This window comes from Odontesthes bonariensis, chromosome 21 (genome assembly GCF_027942865.1).
Source record: "Odontesthes bonariensis isolate fOdoBon6 chromosome 21, fOdoBon6.hap1, whole genome shotgun sequence".
NCBI classification, from domain to species: Eukaryota; Metazoa; Chordata; class Actinopteri; order Atheriniformes; family Atherinopsidae; genus Odontesthes; species Odontesthes bonariensis.
In genome coordinates, this window is record NC_134526.1 from 8,194,404 (window position 1) to 8,214,714 (window position 20,311).

Consider the following 20,311-nt stretch of genomic DNA (forward strand, 5'->3'; position numbering starts at 1 on the left):
CATTGGAGGAAGAAGCCAATAACAACATATAACCACAAGAGATGGCGTGCATTGTTTTTTTTTTTTTGTTAAAACAGAAAGCAAAACTGTATGTTAATGCAGTCGAACAGTCACTCTGCTTTAATAAAATCCAGATTTTATTACCACAACCCCATCAACCAAAATCACCTTTCAAGTATATCAAAGACAAAATCTGAGCAGTGAATTCTGCTACACTAACATGTTCGATGATCTGCCAGAGAGCACCGAAGATTCGTACATTCAGTCAGTAACTCGATTTCCCTTCCAAAACAGCTTTGCATATCAAGTACTGTTGTGAGAAAAGTTATAGTTACAACATAAGCTGCATCCACAACATTTACAACGCAGCCTTTTCAAATTAAAAGTGCAATTTCTGCATTAAATACAAGTCCTTTAACGTCCAAATGATGAAAAAGAAAAGCAACAACAGTATTTACTCTTGATTTGGCTCTTTTTTTGGTCACTTTTTGTATCTTTGCTTTTGAATGTCAGTTCTTTGTGTGGGGTTTGGTCAGTGTTTCCCAACCCTGGTCCTCAAGGCACACTGCCCTGCATGTTTTCCATGTTTCCCTGCTCCAGCACACCTGATTCAAATAATTGGGTCAGGTCTTAAAGCTCTCCAGAAAGCTGAGGACGACCCATTCATTTGAATCAGGTGTGCTGGAGCAGGGAAACATGGAAAACATGCAGGGCAGTGTGCCTTGAGGACCAGGGTTGGGAAACACTGGGTTTGGTAGTGAAGTTTCAAAGCTTCTTCTTCTTTTTCTTCTGTTTATTTAAGGGAAGATTAGAGACTACGATGACTCACATCCCATCTAGTGGTACAAAGTGGAACTACAGTAAAATGCGGTCCGTCTCGAAGGTTACTGAGCTGTATATTTCAGTTAATAACTATTGTTTTTTCTAATTCTGTTAATAGCTTATACGTTTTAAACTTTTTTTTTTCAACACGAAGCATCTTTGAAGGGATTGTTCAAATTATGAATCATCCTCACCAGCCCAACAACGGTCTGTAGCCTCTGTGTTTAGACAAATTCAAACTTTGAGAAAGCTTTTCACCATCAAGATTGCAAACTCAGTCCACTGATGCATATCCTCAGCTTTATCTGGCATATTATTCTCTGATCTTCACACTGTAATTCTGCACATTAAACGTATATTCTAGAAATATAGAAAATAATTAGTTTTGTTTTTAGCAATGTTGTTTTGTTTCCTTTATTCAATCCCCTATACGTCAGAAATCTTTCAATATATACTCACAAAACAATCCTGGACAGACTGCTTTGAATGATCAGATACTTTAATGATTTCTGCTGCCTCAAACATATTTTCGATGGTAAGATATCATAGCTCAAAGTTAGTTTGCAACCCAAAAAGATGTTGATGAAGATTCTCAGTCATCCAGGTCATGGTAATCATAAGAGCTTGAATAAGGACAACTGGACTTCTTTTTGGATCTTGAAGATGTTTCACATCTCATCCAAAAGGCTTCTTCAGTCCTGAACTAGTTGGTGGGGAGTACTAGATCATATTTTCTGCATTCCAACGTGCCAAGTATTGAGATTTTTGGGGATAAACTAAATTTTCGGAGAAAATACGAATACACAGTTCCCTTGTGTGTGTGTGTGTGTGTGTGTGTGTGTGTGTGCGTGCATTCTCAGCTAATGGAAACACACTGACCAGTCAGACCAATGTGTGTGTTAAGAGGGCAGGACTGGTCAGTGGGAGTGTATCAGATAGAAAAAAGAAAAAAAAAACCAGAAATATATAAGACATTAGAGGCGGTGATACTTTGAGTACCAGTTTTGTCACTGTCTATCTATCCGTCAGCTGGTTCTCTCCCAGTCATTTTAAAATACCCAGACTGCTCCATCATGCTGCTTCAAGCTCTGCTGCAGACCTTGTTGGTTCTCTGGTTGGCTGAGGAAACTCTGCAAGGCGGTAAGAAATACAGATGAAAATAAGCACAGGTTTAAAACTTAAGTTTGAAATGATGATGAAATGGTTGTGGGACTTGATATTTTTTATGTTTGATTTTTGGATTGTCTGGTTTAAGATCATGTGCTGTTGCACATGATATTTAATCACTTAAAGAAATAAGTTTATCTGATCTGATTGATGCAATTCTCACTTTTGTATGTAGGAATTAAATTAATTCTGTTGGATGAAAAGGACACATGTTGGTATAAAAGGAACAATATTAAACTTTGCTAAACTTTTTATGCGACCAAACTTTGAACTATTACTGTTTGTGACTTTGATTGATAAAATAAGTAGATCACAGAGTATACATCACATCTGTCAACAGCAGTCCAATCTCTCCGTCAAAGCTTTGATGGCTCAGCGTCTTTGGTGACTCTCTCCCACTTACTTGTTAGATATCATGTCCGTGAGACTGAGAGAGAGAGAAAGCACTGCACTATGAGGGCAGTTGGCTCCAAAATTAGGCATCCCTGCCAAGACACTGCGGTTTACAGTATATTCTTTAATTTCACTGAATCAAAGGATGTGATGAAAGGGTGGCAGATGCAGGTAAAATCTGACAGCGGATCGTGAGAAGAACTAACAGGCTCCATACTGTCACTGCACGCTGGTCTCCATCAATGGTTGCCTGTCTCTCCATAATCCTGCTGCTGAGTCAGGATACAGTGATGAGGAGACCCTCAAAAGGCATTTCCTCTGTAACTGGCAAACATTTCAAGTAATTTATAGCGTCTCTTGACTACTTGTGGAGAATAATATACAATGGTTTTGGTGTGAAACCCGAAGATGGAGATGGAGCAAATTGATTGAGAAAATAATGTTAAATCTTAAAGTTAAATCTGCACCAATAATGTAACAATCCCTCTTGAAATGTTAAACTTCTTGCTCCTTCTTGCATTGCTTGTACACACTGTATTTTAGAGTGTTAGAATAAAGCTGTGAAATTGACACCACCAAGTATTTATTTTTATTTTTTCAGGGGTCAGACCTCAGGGCGTGGCCTATGGAAGAATGCTGCCAGCTAGAGGTATCAATATTGTTCTATTTAATCTTCTCAAAAGGAAACAATGTTATTTCCCCATAGACATACTGCTGAGTAGCTCTGAAGTATTCACTGTGCATTTTGCACAGGTGGCTGCATTTCTCATTTCTGTGTCGGTTTCTGTTTTTTCTTCAGGTGGCGTTGGAATGAAACCTGGAGGTCAGTCTTTCTCCAAGCATTAGAAAGTCAAATCTATTCATATAGCTCATTTAAAAACAAATGCCACCAAAAAATGACTCCAAACATTCACAAACAGACAAATAAAGCTTTATAGCAGCAGCTCCATTTTTGACTATTTCAGAGGCTTGTGGATGAATACGGATGAAGTGTTTATTCTTTCATATACGATGTGCATATGATCAGGTGTTGGCAGATTCATAAACCTGTCCATGAATTAATTATGTGTTAAAATTCTGTATGTCTTCATGATTCAAATGAAATGTTAATACATTAGATGGACCTATACCATACGGCTCACATGTAATACACTTGATGAATGTGAGGGATGTGTATATTTCTTATTTTTGCATATTTTAGGCTCTTGAGTACAAATGCACGTCTGAAAAGAGTGATAAAGTTCACAGTTTCACTTTCTTCTTAGTTGCAGGTGCCCTTGGAGCACTGGGGAGTCGCTACGGCACCAAAGCAATGAAGACTGGAAGTATGTCAAACTTTTCTGATGACAACATCATCTCATAAAACTTTAACCACAGATGAGTCAGGTTTGTGTTCTTTCTTTTTTTTCCCTTCTCAGTTGGACGTTACCCCGCGGCTGCCCTTGGTGTCGGTAAGCTATGATCAAATCCTAATGTTTTAAATGTTGCAGTATTTGAAACTGGCAAAGAGCAAATATGATACAAAGGACTAGTTTCATGCCTCATTCATGATAATGTATGTTGCTTAAAAAGGTTAATATTAGAATATTATTCGGAGCCATTTGGGATGAGGTTCTGCAGAGAGTCAACTGCTCTTAATTCTGAAGCATGTTCGTTGGCTGTTCAGGTGAACTGTGTTCTTCTTTGCTTTCACAGGAGGGTACAGATCTCTTGGATTAGGAGGGAAAACAGGCCTGAAGCAAGGTGGATATGGAGCCCAGGGACCCTATGGTACATCCCTTTACCCTCACAGTAACAAATTAATTCACGAATCACTGTTTTTAAACCATTTGAATTGATTCAAACCTCTTTCTTGTGGTTGCAGGGGCCAATTTGGGCACAGGAATTTCAATGGGGCCAGGACTTACAAATGGCCTGGGACTAGGTTTGGGTCAGGGAGGGAAGCGTGGTAAGACGCTTGATATCTCATACAGACATAAACATGTCCGGGAAGTATAGATCTGGGTCAGATTAGTAAAAAAAAAAAAAAAAAGCAGAAAAGCTCTTCATCTACATAATTTCCCCAGGCATTTGGAAGAATGAAAATTTGTATGTAGACGAATGGAGGACCAGTTGAGTGTTTTGCTGCTGATTGCAGTCTGATTGGTAAAAGGTGCTGAACCACTGAAACTTACGTCTTTCATTTCTTCTGTGCAAAGCGTTCTGTTCTCTCTTTAAAGTATTTTTTTAGAAACCCTGGCAACGATTTAGTTAACACAGACACAGTTTTCATGATCAGTCAAATAAATGCTTTTAGAATGCAAATTGACCCTGTCTTTTTGTCACTTTCTAGCTTATGGTGCTGGCCTTGGCCCTGTTCCAGGTTAGTAATCATCTAGCTTTTTCCATGATGTTGTTCCATAAATTGTTCTTACAAATGAAAGTGAATACTTTCTGAACCTCTGCCTGTTTGGAACATTGTTGATAAATCTCAACTCTGAATCTTGCTCTGTTTTAGCATGTCAGACAGGTTGAATCTCAGTGTTCTAATAAAACAGTGTGTGCTTGGTTGGTTTAGAGACTAATCAGCCTCTTTGTCTGCTTCACAGGATATGTTCCTTATGGAGGCATGAACTATCCTGCAGTACGACCAGGTGAGTGATGAATCATGTCTTGATCTCAGGACCCGTCACTTAGATTATTCTGGATATTCTGTACCATAGCTTTTGCCACAAACACAAACCTTGCACCGAGGGGATTGCTTATCACATGTTATGGTAATTGGGTACCCGTGCAGAACCATGCCCAGTATCTTTCTACCTCTGTCATTTAACATCCTGCTCCACTGAATTCAGGGTCTTTTTTATCTTAGAATTGCTTCCTACTGTCTGTAATACTCTGGCCATCTTGTCAGTGTTGGTCTTCTCTGTGAGTTTGCATGTTTAGTTAAATTAGTGACAGAGGGTTTACTTGATATCTGATCAGGCATCCAAGCAACAATAACTAATTTCAAGTCATCACCAGCTCCGCCTGTGGTCTTTGTGTGTCACAGTCTGTCTTTGTTTGTCTGCAACCTATAAAAAAAACTGCCGTCATGTGATTCACTGACGTATATTCACATTTGTTTTATATGCATGGATTCACATCTGTCTACTATAATATAATCATCAGCGTTATTATTTCATTGTGTGCGCTCAAATGATGATATTTTTTTGTGTGTTTGTCAGTGTTGCACATTGCATGAGATCCCAGCTCTTTGTGCTTCATCTTTGGCCTGTGAATGAATCTGGGTCGATTTTTCTAGAGTTAAAAGTGCTGATCGTGGTTTTAAAGAACTGAATGCAGCTACTGAAAAACCCAACAAAATACACATAGAAAAAAAAAAGGTTAGGAGTGACATTATATGTCAGGCCAACTGGGAACTCCCACCTAAAAACTGCGACTTTGTTCTCCTCTATATTCTAGTGAAAGGTGAATTATTTATCGCAGCCACTTTAACAAAGGGAGGGAAACAAACAATAAACACCAGGAACACAACGTAAAACACGAGACGCCACAGAAGTTACAGATATCTCCATGAAACAGTTTATACGTTTTAGAGTTATTCAAGTGATCTGAAATGTTATATTTAGATGTGCGAAAATGAGGTTTTATTCAGTTAGATTAGCATCAAGTGACAAAACGTACAGATGTTGTATTCCACATGCAATATTTTGTTGCTGTTGAAATTTTGCCAGATGTGAACTTTTCATTTTAGAGCCAGTATAGCTTCTGCCACCATAAACAACCCCTGGCAATGAAAATTAAAGGGAAATTCTAAAAAGTTTGAATATCTTTGAATAATCTATTTATTTACTATAAAAACAATTCACTCACACATCTGAGTTTAAACAAGTGTGTTCTGACGTGTTTTTGTGTTCTTTTTTCTGACAAAAATCCAAGTTGTACAAAACTGATCAGAGTGTTGGAGACAAAGTACTTTTGTGTTCCCACGAGTAAAACAGATATAAGTACAGAAAGCTTTCCAAAGCCCTTGCTTTGTCATTTAAGTGACATTTTTATATCTGCAAAGGTGGCTATAGCAAGATAGATATTTTCCAACAGCTCTGACATCACCTTTCACCAGAAAAACATAAGCAAGAAATAAAAAAAAATTAGAGTTGAAACTACAAACGAAACGGTTGAATTGACATGGAATATCCCAGTTAAATTAAGATGATACGCTCAGTGTGTTGTTCCTGGTCTGCCTCTCAGTATATATAATATGAACAATACATGTAGTGTATGATGAGTGTATGATGATGAAAGAAACTATGTTTGAAAAACTGTAATTTAGTAGTTTCTGGCAAATAGTTTTCACATTTTAAATTTGTGAGCTGCTCTTGAAACTTCTACCTCAACTGTGAGTGACTGTGTTTTGTGTATCAGTTGTCCATCACACACACTGGTGTTGTCTGTGTCTACTTTAACACTTACGCGTTTAATGGCAGTTTGTGTTGTCATCTCGTTGTTGTTGCACTGACTGAATGAGAAGGACTGTTTGCTGTAGGCTACTTCCAAAGTTTGTTTTTGGGTTAGGCTCTGTTGTCTCAGTTCCTAATTAAGGTTATAACTCTGCCTTTTGTAACTGGACTAACTCTAGACCACAAAGATTTTGGACTTGTCTCTGTTGGGTTTTTGAGTTACATGCGTTTAGGCAGTGATTATTCTGTGGATGATGAATTCTATAAATTTGCATGTTGTGATGCACGCCTCAGCCAATTCAAAGTAGCCGTAATACAAAGATACAGAAAAGTAAGTGTGATGTTTAACCTAAAACAAAAACAAAAAAAAACACTGTTCTTTCTGAGCCAGGAAGTTGTGAATGCATGATGATATTTTTCTGCCAGGTGTGCCTGCAGCAGATTTGGGTGGACCTGAGGTGGCCAGTCTGGGTCAACCTGTTCCAGATCTTATGAGAGAAAAGAGCAGAGCTCTAGGTCACTTGTACGGAAAACAAGACAGAACTCTTGGACCCGAAACGCCCGACATTAGGAGAAGCAGTGTGCTTGGTCCCACTGCTCCAGAGTTACATGCTGGAACTGAGGTCAAAAGCCTCGATCCAATCATTCAGTCACCAAGGCTTCAACCCACGATGCCTCTAAATAAACAGAATAAAGTCCTCGATCTGATTGTTTCACAAGCTCAAGGGGGAGAGCGCAATAACCCTGCGGTCTCAAGTCATGAAGCCACACTGGCAGCAGGAGCAGTAAGAAAACAACTGCCTGTTGATAAAGACAGAAATCTGGGTCCTGCCACATCTCAGGTACACGGTGCCAGAGACTATGACTCCTCTCTCCATCAATTTGAAAAACCAAAAAACTGTGGAACTCGTTATGAGCTTTCAAGATCAGGAACCCAAAGGACACAAAGATTAGTGCCTGAACTGCATATTGGCCGAACAAATCCACCAGCACAAGGAGTGAGAACCTACCAACTTCCTCTTTCACAAGGTCAAGATGTCCGAAGCAGTGCCTTCTCCCATGTGCATAAAATGCGTACGCCTGTTGCTGCTGAAGATGGAGGGCGGCGCAATGAACCAGTGATTCCCGGTGCAAGTGGGACCCAAAGTATGAGCATCGCATCAGTTGGACTGGAGCAGGAGGCTCAAGGCTTCACTGCCGAGGGTCAAGATGCAAAACATCTTTCTCAAGCTGAGCATAATGAAAAAAAGTCAGTAGCTTCCCGTATCCCAGGGCAGACTGGGAGGGATGCAAACACAGCAAGTAAGAGCAAAGCTTTGTCTTATTCACCACCATATTTTTTTGCTACTCTCTACTTTAAGAAATGTTTTACTTTGCAAAAGCTAAAAGGGTCTCAAAGGAATTTTTCTTCTCAGGTGTTGAATTTTTACCTTTATGTGAGATAACAGCGTTGTCAGTCTTTATATGGAGCCCTTTACTCACCCAACGTTGTGTTTCCAATTAACCCACAACATTATTGGGTTTTAAAAACAATAGAACCAAAGTAATTCAGATACAGATACAAATACAGATGCTGACTTAGAGTATCTATTACCATTTGCAATGCACCATTGCTTATTAATTCATGAAAGTACTTTCAGTCTAAACATGGCTGGAATAAGTCATTTCCATGTGTTTTTCATCTTCAAAACGTGTTGTTTTTCTAAAATCATTTCAAAATCATATCTGAGCAGGGAATCTTTTTACCATATTGATAGATTATGATAAGGAGCCTTAAGAAAAGTTAGTATTTGTTGTGCTGTCTTCACTAATAATGAGGAAATGCTAATCAGTCTCAGGTTGAAAGAAACAATATGTTGTATCCTCAGCTCAAGTTTACCCAAGCACCACACAAGGTGTACAGACTGAAATCCCATTACAACTACATCAAGCATTACAGCCATTTTATTTGGAAATAGACTCAGGTATGGTCGTGTTGTGGTGATTAAATAAAAGATTATCTGACAAGGGAAGGCTTGGATAGCAAACTCTTCACCAACCCTGTCTGGGCTGGTATGTGGACGGTCTGACGCAGGTTTGTATGTTTGTTTGGTCAAAGCAGCTCAAACACAAATGGACTGTTTTCTGAATGAAGCATGAACTAAAAGAAAATGTGCATTAAAGTTTATTATCAGGATCTAGATATGAGCTGCATTTAATCGTAATAATACGCAAAAACCTGAAACCCCGCCCCCAAATACTAACATGGCTTGTTCAAAAACTACATCGTTTTACATTAGTTGACTTGCTCATCAATGGATGAGTTATTTTGTGATGTTTTTATTACTTGATAAATGATCAACAGGAACAATGCGAGGTGACACTCAACATTGTAGCGTATTTATCCTAACTGTCATGCCTTGACTTTTGTTTTCATACTTCTCAAATGTTTTACGAGTGTGACTCAAGCAGTATACTGCTGAAAAAGCCAAAAAAGATGGTAATCTTTCACTGTTTCTTGGAGAGTTTGTAAGCTGTGACACGCAGCTGATCGAGTTAGAGCCAGTCAAATGTCTTCAGGACATGCTGAAGATGAAGCTGGTGGTGACAACCATGAAACAGCTGCTCGATTCCTTGAAACTTTAATACCTGAAGTGACCGATCCATTTTGGACCGGCAGCTGTAGTGACCTGTGGTCCTGTAGGATAGCTGATTGACATCAAATGCTTTATTATGTCTCAGAACCTGCTATGCCACGTGTTTTTTTTCATTCGAACGTGAGATCCTCTTTCATGCATGCCTTTATTTGCAACACATTTATCATATGTGGTACAGTTTCTGAATTCTTTATGCTTTGAGTGTTCAACGTTGCAAATATAGAAACGGTGACACAGTGCAGTGATTGTTAGTGCACAAAGGATTTTTCAATATTCATATCTTAAGCTGCGCATTAAATGGTTCATTCTTGCTTTTGTTTGATGCAGCTGATCTCTTCATAACTGGTTTAGCTATCAGGCCAAAGAAGTTGGAATCAGAGGAAATGAAGGCCTCATCCAATCTGTGTTGGTTAATCTGCTTCTGTTTACTTTGCATTCATCCTTGTGTTGTCACACAGATCTCACTGTTTATCTGTGTGGGTGACCTCCAACTCATGGAGTGTATTTCAAATGGTTTCACATTTGCTTTTGTGAATTTGAGGATCCACTCCAGAAAAGTTACTGCCCAGTGCAGAGAATGAAAAGAGACCTAAACAATACCAACAAGCAATGATGCACAAAAAGACTAAGAATCAGACAAAAAAATCTAAAGTATGGAATAGCCTGCAGTAACTTGCCGGCTTTCTGCTGGATTTCTCCACAGGTTACATGGGTGGAGCAGGAAACTACCTGGGAGCAGGCATGGGCACTGGGGGCTATGGAGCGGGTAATGTTTGGCAGTCAGACATGACACTTTGACAGCAACAGTACTTTCAGAAGATGGACGCACTTTGTAGATGAACAGTATCTTTGATAAATATCTCCACTGTTCTGCCCACAGGTCCGGGTCAGGGAACATATCTGGGTGGTGCAGCTGGAAAAGTTGGAGGTATTTGTGCAGCTTTTCCCTCTCACTGGAAATGAGAATGATGGTCCACGTGCAAGAAGGTGTTTTATATTTAAACCTCCATTTCTCTTTTTCCTCAAGATAAATTTCAAGTCCCAGCTGGCGCTGCTCTTGGACAGGGTGGATATCCTCAAGGTGTTGCAGGTAAGTCAAATGGTGAGGCTGAGGAATTATATTTCTGTCTCCATCCTCCCCACTTTTGATACCAGTTAAGCGTATTTGGGCAAAGCTAAAAACTCATGTACAAAATGGATATTTCCCAGCATTTCCAGTCTATGTTCTCAGGTAACTGGCTGCTGCCTTTAAGGACCCCTTTCACAGATCCCGAGATCCATTGCAAAATCAGGAGCTGGTCAGAAAACCCTTTGTAAGACACTTGTTAGGAGACTTTTGTTGTTCAGAACATGAACTGGGCCATGGACTCACAGCCAGAGAGCAGAAAAATGGGTTACTACTCCTACTTTGCCTTGTAAACGAATCATTTGCCTGTGCAACAGCAAGCACTGCCTGAGCTCCTCCTCTGCTTCCGTTGAAAGTCACGGCAGAAACGGCTGCTGTCACTCCCTTTTCCTTAGTGTGAGTAATAACAAAAAATAAAAACACAACACTCACAAGTGATTACTCAGGAATCACTTTATTCATCTTTAAACAGAAACTGAAATCTCAGAACAGGAGGAAATATTCTCCTATGATATAGTTTCATATTTGTCCAAAGAAAAATAGTGTTTATCTGCATTGAACTCAGTGTGTGGATCATACTTTATGTTTTGAACATGTGTTATCACAGGATATGGTGATGGAGTAACAGGATACCATGGTGCTGCAGCAGGTAATGGCTTCGGTAAGTGGCAGCTCATCACAACGCGCACAGAGAAGTTGAGATTCCCGCAATATGATTGTGTACGGTGGAAAAAAAACAAAGACTGTTTATTTTGAAAAACTAAAGCTTTGGCCTTGAAAAGCAATTGTCAATTTGCAATGACAGGAGGTCTTTCTTCATTCTGACTGCTGTCAAACACAGCCTGCATCAAAGCCGTCACTGTCTTATTCAGGAAAAGAGGCTTTGTGTTGACAGACTTTGTTCTCTTCTCATTGTAGGTGGAGATGCTGGTGCAAAAGCTTTGTCAACAGGTTTTGTAGCATGCATGCACAGCACTCATGAATATTCCCTTCATCTATAGTCTTGTTTCACCATATAGCACCTTCTCTCAACAGGTTACGGGAATGGATATGGTGACGGTTATGGAGCCGGTGAGTGTCTTCTGAAACAAAATCAATTGGGGCAAAATTGGAAACTCAATGTACTTAATGACCCATCAGATCAAAAGCATAATTAGTGCTAATCAGAACTATGTTTCAGGGCTTGATTACCCTGCAGAGTTAGCTGATGGTGCACAGAACAAAGCAGGAAAGAGTGAAGGTAACAGTAACCTGCTGAAAAACTCTGTCAGGGGATGGCACTAACCCATAGCTGCTTAACCTGCGGCATACAATATGTATGACACCTTGAAAAATGAGAGTCTGTCTGCTTGATATAGCTACTGTGGTGGTCTGTCCACTGGGTGTAGCTATCGTATCTGATTCAAAGAAGCTGGCCAGTTTAATCTGGTGGTTTCTGATTTCCTGCTCTTGTAGACGCTTGAATTCAGTTTGATTTGAAGGTATCTTATTAACCAGCTCACTGCTCGAACGGGCTTTAACTTACATTTGATCATTTTTTGTGATATTTTCAGGCCTTGGTACAGGAGGCTATACTGGACAAGTTCAGGGGGTGTATGGTAAGGATGGATAAAGTGAAGGACAAAGTTAACACACTTCTCAAAAATAAACCAACAGAGGGAAAGACACAATCAGGTTTATAAGTAAAGACTAAAAAGTAAAGGATTCAAATTACAATTATCTATTACCCATGTGTCAGTCCCATGTAGTCACATGTAAATGTTTTAGAGATGTTTGGAGTAAGCCAGCATATGGGCCGATGAGAACATAATCTTCATTTCACAAACAGCAAACACTGTCTTTTATAAATTCTCAACCTCTGATCTTATTTCAGGAGCACTTGATGCAGGACTGGAATCAAATGGCGGTAAATACGGTGAGTGCCATTGACATGACCACGTCCTTCTGTCACACTATTAGTCAGACTTTTATCAATGTGGCTTCTCGCACATGAGTCAGACTTGAACCACACGCGATAGCAGAAAACTGGCAGGTTCTCAAGAGAGAAATATGACTGATATGAGTGATATTTGATTCCTTTTTTCCTGCAGGAGGAGGAGCTGCTCAGGTTCCTTATGGTAATGCTCCCGTGATTCCCGCTGCCATAATCTTTGTAAAATGGGGTTATAAAAGCATGAAAACCAACTTAACTAGAGTGCCTGTGAAATGAGCTTATGAGCACAATTTCAAGTGACCCAGTTTATAAAGTGGACAGAAACATTAATAGACTTTGTTGTGAATAATTTAAACCATACTTGTAAACTGAAATGCCGTCATGTTAGTTTAATGTTGTAGTCCTTGTTTGAATGGTACAAAACTAAAACATATTCAACTGTTTGTCATTTCTGTAGGTGATGGTGGCTACCCGTATGCTGCTCAGCAGCTCAACCTTGGTGCTCAAGGCACCAAAGCCGCCAACAAATATGGTGAGAATGTGTGAAATCGCATGAGCAAACGTGTGACAAGCTGCCTGCGATGGAAAACGGCACAGCTGTGGGGTGTTGGGCGGTTGTTCTTTAACCAGCACACGCCCTCTGAAGTGATAACCATAACATATGTGAATGTGAACAGATAAGAAAAACAAAGTAAAATCAACTGTGTCTGGTGATCTAAGATAAAATGAATATTTCGTGTGTTTGTGTGTTTCTGGTATGACCCTTCACCCAGTTGTAATATCTCCATGTTTTGTGTTGTTTCAGGAACTCCAACAGGTTATGGAGCTCCGCAACCAGGTGGATGCATGCACACTTTTTTTGCATGCATGAACAGTCACACTGAATGTCTTTTATCCCACCAGCATGTCACATTACAATTCACTGAGGTGGATGCATGAGCCTGACAGAAATAATTATACTTTATTACTGTCAAGCTTTGCATAACTCACCTATTGGCTGCAAACATTAGTTACACTTAATGCACCAAATCATAACGTTTACATATTTTACACATTTGCCTCCTGTCTTGGTTTTTAAAGTCTTATCTCTTGTTTAGGTTATGGTGCACAGCTTGGTCTAACTCATGATGCTTTGGGTAAGCCAGAAAACCGGAGACTTCCTGCTTCATGATCAACTTCCTCTTGCTTTGTTGTTTCTGGGGATTTCATTAGATTTGTTTTCTTGCGTAATATTGCTTTGTCTTGCATGATTTGCTCCAGTTTTCTTCATATATTAAAGGGACATCCTGAGCAAAAAAAACAAAGGAAAATAAACTCACAATTTGTTGTTGTAACATGCGCTATGTGCTCATGTTCTTCTACTTACACGGCTTCCATGCTAAATGAATTATGGATTATTTCCCACTTATGGGTATGTAGCGTGCGTTGTGAATTAGCCGAGTCCTCTAATACAAGCCAGAACTCTTTTCCTGGAAGTTTTAATGTGTCTGTCAAACCTAGTTTTCATATTCCCTCCATTTCCTTCCTTATAACACTGAACTGGGTTGTTTTTAACTCTCACAGGAGAGCAGACAGGCAAATATGGTGGAGTTAACGCCGGCCTTGGTAACGGATACAAAGGTGAGAATAAAGGAAGTTTTATTTATTTTCAGTAGAACTTAAAGAGCCAGTATGCAGGTTTTTTGAGCTGATTAACCAAAACATGTATCACAAGAGACGAGGTAAACTGAATATAACAGCCGGTGGTGTATAAGGATTGACTGTTGTGTAATTTCCTCTCCATTTGTGCAAATTTGGTTGTGATTCAGCATCTGTGTGTTTCACACCCTTTTTCTGTGCTTCTGTCTTTAACCAGGCTAAATAAGATGATGTTCAGCTTCAAGTGGACCATCTCCATAATGATTTCAGTGTAATGCGTATTTAGTGCTTTTTTGTGTGTGTGTGTTTTACTCTATTTGTCCTGTTGTGCTCTTTGTCTTTTCGTATTTCTCTGTAAGTGAATATTTGTTACCAAAACCAGCTGTACCCAAACAGTTAATTTCTGCCTCAGCAGGTGGAGACTGTTGAACATAAAGGGAGATAAAGAGCAAGAGATGTGTGTCTATGTGTCAAAATCAAGATTAGCATTATGATTTTACTGTATTTATCCAATAAATTATATTGTCAACTTAGGTTATACGGAAGCTTCAGAGTCAAAACAATTGATCTCATATTTCCCTGAACACACTGTTCTCTTAAATACACACAATGAAACCTTTTCGTTGCACAGGAAGCTTTTCACTTCCTGTCTCATGTGGTCTCACACTGTGTATTTCAAACTGAACATTACTAGTCAAACCAAAAGCAAAAGTATTGAGATGAAAGATTAAATGCCACAAAAGTTCAGAAGTTTTGCTTTTATTCTGGATAAATAAACAATAGACACAGCATGATATCATATGATGGTTAAAATACACACAAAAAAACACGTGTCTGCAGACACAATAAAATGCTTGAAAGTATTTTTAAATATAACAGTTACAAGAGATATATAAGTTTATAATTAAAGGCAAACTGTAGGCAACTCAGTTGCAGAAACTTCATCCAAAGCATACTAATTTACCATGTTCTTAAAGACCAGAATATACTACACATATATCTTTAACTTACTCTTTAATATGATAACACACATACATTGGTTTTTCTCTTTAAATTGGTTATTATTGACATCATTACTGACAGCCAAACGCTTCAAGATTTAAATCCAGATTAAACTCAAACAAAATCAGTTCATGGTCAGTTGAGAGTTGATTGGTAAAGATTTTGCTTGGATTAAAGTTGACAAACTTAATTAAATGAAATGTGGTGCTGTGTAAGCGTCAGTCAAACAGATATGTGATTTACATCCCTTTTAAATCTCAGCTGTCACACTCTGGTTCCTCACTGAGGTCGTTTCATCCACAAACACACCCATCTTTACCAAAATGGACTTTGGGATAGGATGAGCGTGACGGGACACGTACAGCCCCCTCAGACTTTGACTCATGGGTGAGGGCTTGTAGGTCGTGCATGAATCTCCGGTCAGACTTGGAACACATTCCACCTCCCATTTGTAGTACAGCCGGCCATGCTGCAGAGGGCACACATCCACCCTAACTCCAGCGGACACAACCTTCTCACATTCTCCCAGCAAGTCATCATCATAGTTACTGTCCTGATCCCAAACTTCAAACCGCACAGTTTTTTTTGAAGAAAGATCCTGGAGACCCAGGTCGACAACCGTGCTCCAGTGTGGGTCATTGGAATTTACAATAACACGAGTGCGTTGAACAAAATTTCCACCAAAGGACACTTTCACATAACCATCTGTAGCCGTGGTGTGATCTCCCCACAGACCAGTGGCCCGCTGTACCGTTATAATGACCCGTGCCATACCTTTACGGGTTGGGCAGCAGTCTTGGTTCACAGTGGGTTCATTGTGGCACTGGCAGACGCAGGAATCTCTTGAGTCGCTCTTGATACCAACCTGACAACGATCACTACAGTTCCTCCACAGGCCTCTCTCCAGGATGTAGTGGCTGATGGCTGAGCGTAGGTTTTTCCTGACAGGGGTGTTAGCAGGCAGTAACTCATGAAGTGAATCCAGGGAGTACGAGATTATTTCTGGATTCTGTGGTACTGTAGTCAACCATTCCTTGTAGGCTGATGGATCTTTGTTAGCAGAGAAGAGAAGGTCTGGCTCTGTGGTGTGCCCCCCCTTTATTTCTGTAAACCTGTTGAGGAGAGCAGTGCTTTAACAGCTGAGCCAACTGGGCTTTTCTTGAGTTAAAAGAAGTGAATATTGTCTATTGTTTCAGGAAGATTATCCGTAGAGTATGACAAAGATGTTATAAAATATGAATGAAAATTTTCTGTACCTGTCATTGAAGAGATCAGAAAAATCTTTCTTATCATCCCTCTTCTCACTGTCCCTTTGGCAGTGCTTGGCTTCTGCTTTTGCATTGACTTTGGTGCTCACCGAGGCCTCAGCTTCCAGACACATTTGGACCTCCTCCACACTGAGGCCCTGCAGACTGGCCTCACACTGCCTGATGCTGGTCACAGACTTAAGACTTCCCCCCAGCTTCACCTATAATGGCACATTTGAACGGATCCTGTTTACCAAAAGTGTTACTTTCTGACGTAATGAAACTTCCAAGACACTCAGTTAAAATCACTGCATGGGCTCAGGAACACTTCCAGAAATCACTGAACACAGGTTACTGTGCCATCCACAAATGCAGGTTAAAGCTCTATCATGCAAAGATGAAGCCATATGTGAACATTACCTCGAAGAACCACCATCTTCTGGGCCACAGCTCATTCAAAATCTGGTCTGAAACTGCTCTGTTGTTAGCTAAATCTGACTTGTTATCATGGTCCTATTCTAACTTTATGAGACATGTTGCTGCCATTGAATCACAGATGAGCTAATGTTTTTGATAGCATTGCTGCTTTAATTCACCTTGGTGATGTAATGGGTGCCGAAGTTGTCAATGAGTTTGTGAAACCGTTGCTTGTACTCTGGGCTGTAGACTTTGGGAAGCTGTTTCACTGCTTTGCGGAATTCCTTGTGCAACTTTGGTGTGCTGGAGACTCTGTAGCTGTTTACATGGAAAAAGGAAACCAGTATGAAATTAGTATGTAACAGTATTCTATTTACTTATTTGTAAACGTGGGAGTGTGTGGGATAAAGTTTAATTTGAGTCTTTATGTTCTTACCTGTAGTACTCGCAGGACATGCCGTTGCTTGTGAAGCTGAATTTGTCGTTCTTTGTTTTCTCCATGGAGTAATCAGCCAGCCTAGAATTGGTTCCGGCCAGCATCAGCGATCCACTTTTATCACCCACTGCAACATCTAAACTTGCCTTCCAGTCATTTTCCACAGAAAACGAGCTGGAACTTACCAGAGACTCACTGGACTTGTGAAGTTTGGAGGACACTTTGGCGCTGCAGGACTGCTTTGCCCTCCAGTCCACGACTGAGAGAGGAAGTTTTTGCTTTTTGCTCTCCAGATAGGGGTTGCTACACAGTGTACAGGTTTTATCCTTGTGTTTCCACTGATTCATGTCAAGCAGAAAAGCCCCTTTACGTTCCATTTTGGTAATATCAAAACCCTCCCCAGCCAAAGTGGAACCTGGAGCAAACTCTGCCTCTTGGCACTGTCGGGGTGTCCCCGGTGTGCAGGACGCGTATGTGCACTGAGGGAAGTACAGGAGGAAGCCTGCACAGAGCCATACATTTACCAGGAACATGCTGCTGTTAAGTTGGACGATGCAAACTGAAAAAAAGAAAACGCATATTTTTCAGCTGTAAAAATGTGAACGAGGCAATTCATTAGCACACAATAAATCCACAACTTATATAAGTTGCCTGTTCAATACAGTCAATATGAGTGTCAGATTAAGTTTAAGTACAGATGACTTTATTTATACCTTGCACCTTGTGATTGTAAATATTTAGGTATGTTTGTATATTTGATTGATATATTAGTTAGTTTTACATATGTGTTGTACATTTCTATAATCTTTTAAGTATATATTTAACTGCTTTTATCTACTGTTTTCTCCTCTGCTCATTGGTTGGCTTGCTCCAGACGATATCTCGCTGTATTTGTATAGCGACAATAAAGACTTCTACTTTAGTTGAAGCAGAGGATGTTTGTTGTTGTGGCTACAGTAATTAGCCAAGTGTAATTGGATTGATTTTTTAAAAGCTTTTCTGGGCATGAGAGGCCTTTATTTGAAAGCTGGAGGACAGAGTGAGTGGAGGAAGACATGCAGCAAAGGGCCTCAGGCCGGGACTCGGACCTGGGCCCGAGTATGGCACCCATAAGTGTAGTTTAAAACAGAACTGTGGTTAAAAGAAACACTGGCTGCCAAAGTCAACGTTTGGCAATCCAGTGGTGGTTTGTATCTTATCTTGTATCAGTCTCAGTTGTGAGCGACAGAGCTAGCGTTTATATTTTCTAGTTTTAAAAAGAATCATCCCATTCTGTGTTTGAAGAAAAATAAATGCTTTTAACACGTTACACCACAGAGATTGTCAGGGCCTCAAGTTCTTCATGACCAAAAACTTTCTCCAGCTAAACGTGACCACGACGTCCGTCCTCATTTTCTATCAGTGCTTCAAACAACATGCCTTTGTTTCTTAAGTGTCCCTCAACATGCAAAGAACGAGGGAGCTTTCTGATAAATAATAGTTAATTCCCTGATTCTTTACACATTTTGAAACAGCCCATGGTTTGGCACAAGTTTATATTTCTGGTTTTTGTAGCACTTGACAGTAAAGGAACTTTTATTGAATATTAGGGACGACATCAGCGATAAGCATCAACTTACAGTTACTTCTCTGGCAATTAATTTTAAATAAACAAAAATAAACATTTTCAGTTAAAGATGTCTTAAAAATGTTTAGACACTGTTCCCAATTAAGGCAAATTGGATTCTTCGGGCTTAATATTACTGCAAATTCGATGTTCTCAGTCAATCTGAAGTTGTATTGAAACTCAAGCCGTTAAGTTTAAGTTTGAGTTTTATCGTTCACAGCAGAATATGCGCACAAAATGTCAGGGACCAATACAACCACCCTTTATTTTATTGACTGCTGCCTTTCATCTGTGGAGTTTACGAGTTTCTTACAGGTGTTTCGCAATTTTTGGCTTTTCTGTTCAAGTTACACTTTCCAGATAAAATGAGCTCATCAACCACATCCGCCCTCACTTTGAGACTTACCACATGAGCTATAATCAGATCTGATAAGCATCAAGTTTTAATGATTTGGAGTTGGAAAATAATGCTATCTTGTTTAATATCAGACCATGCAGTGTTTTATGAATGTTTCAAATTACACTGGTCACTTGTGGTTAAAAATGACTATTTCAGAAAAAGGAAGAGCAAAAAAAGGCACACAAAGAACATTGATTGGCGGTAAACACAAGTAATATCTATCCAGTGCAACACACTGTATGAGCATTAAGTTCAGGAAAATCTTGTAAAAGCTAACTTGCACATCAAGATGCTGATCTCAGCATTTACCAAAAGGGGGTGCTTGAGTAGAAAGTTAGAAGCTGACAGAGAGAGTTTTCAATCATTATCCTGAGATAAATATATTCACAACACACATATTGATCAGAATCTTCCTTAACCCTTCAGTGTTATTAGATAGTACCTTCCCTAACATTTAAAGCCTTAATAAATGTTAGCAGGAGATAATTGTTTATGTAAAACACATTAAATTAGTCTGAACTATTTTTAGTTCAGGTCTTGTAAGTGGAAAGTTTTATCCAGGTAAAAGTCTTCCTTTTACAACTGCGACATTACTAAAATATTATCAGTAGTCAACATAGCTGACATTGTATATTCATAGATAAAGAATATATTACTGAGCACTTCAGAAACTACTCACCGATGTCTTGACAGTCCGAGCTACGTGAGGGAAACTGTCTGCCTTGCATGAACATCGGTGGTAAGGTTTAGCAATCAGAAAAGCGGAGCAGGAGGTGGTGAGGGGGTGAGGTGACAGTGGTCTCTGAGAGCAGGGGGGGCGAGTAGGTTTGACAGTTTGAATTAAGATGAGTTGGATGAGCCGGCTTCCTACACAGACAAACTCAAAGTAAAATATGAAGTGAAGGCCGGCTTTCCAGTCAGAAACGAAACGAAGACCACAAACCTCTCATTTCTCTGAAGTGGCGGTGGGCTTGAACCATACTGAGTGAAGATAAGAAACTGTCACACTCTAATAGTCAGTTTGTTAACTTTATCTCCAGGTTAGA

At 39.7% G+C, this 20,311-nt stretch overlaps 2 protein-coding genes across 8 annotated transcripts; one reads left to right on the top strand and one right to left on the bottom strand.

Moving 5' to 3' along the window:
* Positions 1 to 1,810: 1,810 nt before the first annotated feature.
* On the top strand, positions 1,811 to 15,300 carry LOC142371602 (uncharacterized). 7 transcript variants are annotated; one of them, XM_075454304.1, is made up of 24 exons: positions 1,811 to 1,962; positions 2,984 to 3,031; positions 3,182 to 3,205; positions 3,648 to 3,707; positions 3,801 to 3,833; positions 4,078 to 4,152; positions 4,247 to 4,330; positions 4,715 to 4,744; positions 4,971 to 5,015; positions 10,164 to 10,226; positions 10,341 to 10,388; positions 10,488 to 10,550; positions 11,194 to 11,247; positions 11,505 to 11,537; positions 11,622 to 11,657; positions 11,767 to 11,826; positions 12,140 to 12,184; positions 12,460 to 12,501; positions 12,677 to 12,703; positions 12,977 to 13,051; positions 13,325 to 13,357; positions 13,617 to 13,655; positions 14,083 to 14,139; positions 14,375 to 15,300. In XM_075454304.1, exons 1-24 carry the CDS (start codon positions 1,896 to 1,898, stop codon positions 14,377 to 14,379), a joined length of 1,146 nt encoding a protein of 381 aa, XP_075310419.1. In that variant the 5' UTR covers positions 1,811 to 1,895; the 3' UTR covers positions 14,380 to 15,300. The 7 variants fall into 7 exon arrangements, with proteins under 7 accessions (XP_075310419.1, XP_075310420.1, XP_075310414.1 ...); XM_075454305.1 differs by having other exon boundaries at positions 3,654 to 3,707; XM_075454299.1 differs by lacking the exons at positions 1,811 to 1,962; positions 2,984 to 3,031; positions 3,182 to 3,205; ... (4 more) ...; positions 4,715 to 4,744; positions 4,971 to 5,015 and adding an exon at positions 7,292 to 8,126.
* Positions 14,910 to 20,044, bottom strand: LOC142371601 (perforin-1-like). The gene is made up of 5 exons (XM_075454298.1): positions 19,945 to 20,044; positions 17,260 to 17,818; positions 17,003 to 17,141; positions 16,416 to 16,627; positions 14,910 to 16,271 (listed from the first exon to the last, which is right to left on the bottom strand). Exons 1-5 carry the CDS (start codon positions 19,997 to 19,999, stop codon positions 15,410 to 15,412), a joined length of 1,827 nt encoding a protein of 608 aa, XP_075310413.1. The 5' UTR covers positions 20,000 to 20,044; the 3' UTR covers positions 14,910 to 15,409.
* Between the last annotated feature and the right edge of the window lie 267 nt (positions 20,045 to 20,311).

What these genes read in the sequence shown, in the direction of transcription:
- LOC142371602 (XM_075454299.1), top strand. Translation starts at nt 7,316, where the DNA reads ATGAGAGAAAAGAGCAGAGCTCTAGGTCACTTGTACGGAAAACAAGAC. An exon ending in CACTGGGGGCTATGGAGCGG is followed by an intron (nt 10,227 to 10,340) that starts GTAATGTTTGGC and finishes TTCTGCCCACAG; the next exon opens with GTCCGGGTCAGGGAACATAT. An exon ending in TGCAGCAGGTAATGGCTTCG is followed by an intron (nt 11,248 to 11,504) that starts GTAAGTGGCAGC and finishes TTCTCATTGTAG; the next exon opens with GTGGAGATGCTGGTGCAAAA.
- LOC142371601 (XM_075454298.1), bottom strand. Translation starts at nt 19,999, where the DNA reads ATGTTCATGCAAGGCAGACAGTTTCCCTCACGTAGCTCGGACTGTCAA. An exon ending in ATGTCCTGCGAGTACTACAG is followed by an intron (nt 17,142 to 17,259) that starts GTAAGAACATAA and finishes CCATGTAAACAG; the next exon opens with CTACAGAGTCTCCAGCACAC. An exon ending in TCTGATCTCTTCAATGACAG is followed by an intron (nt 16,272 to 16,415) that starts GTACAGAAAATT and finishes TCTCCTCAACAG; the next exon opens with GTTTACAGAAATAAAGGGGG.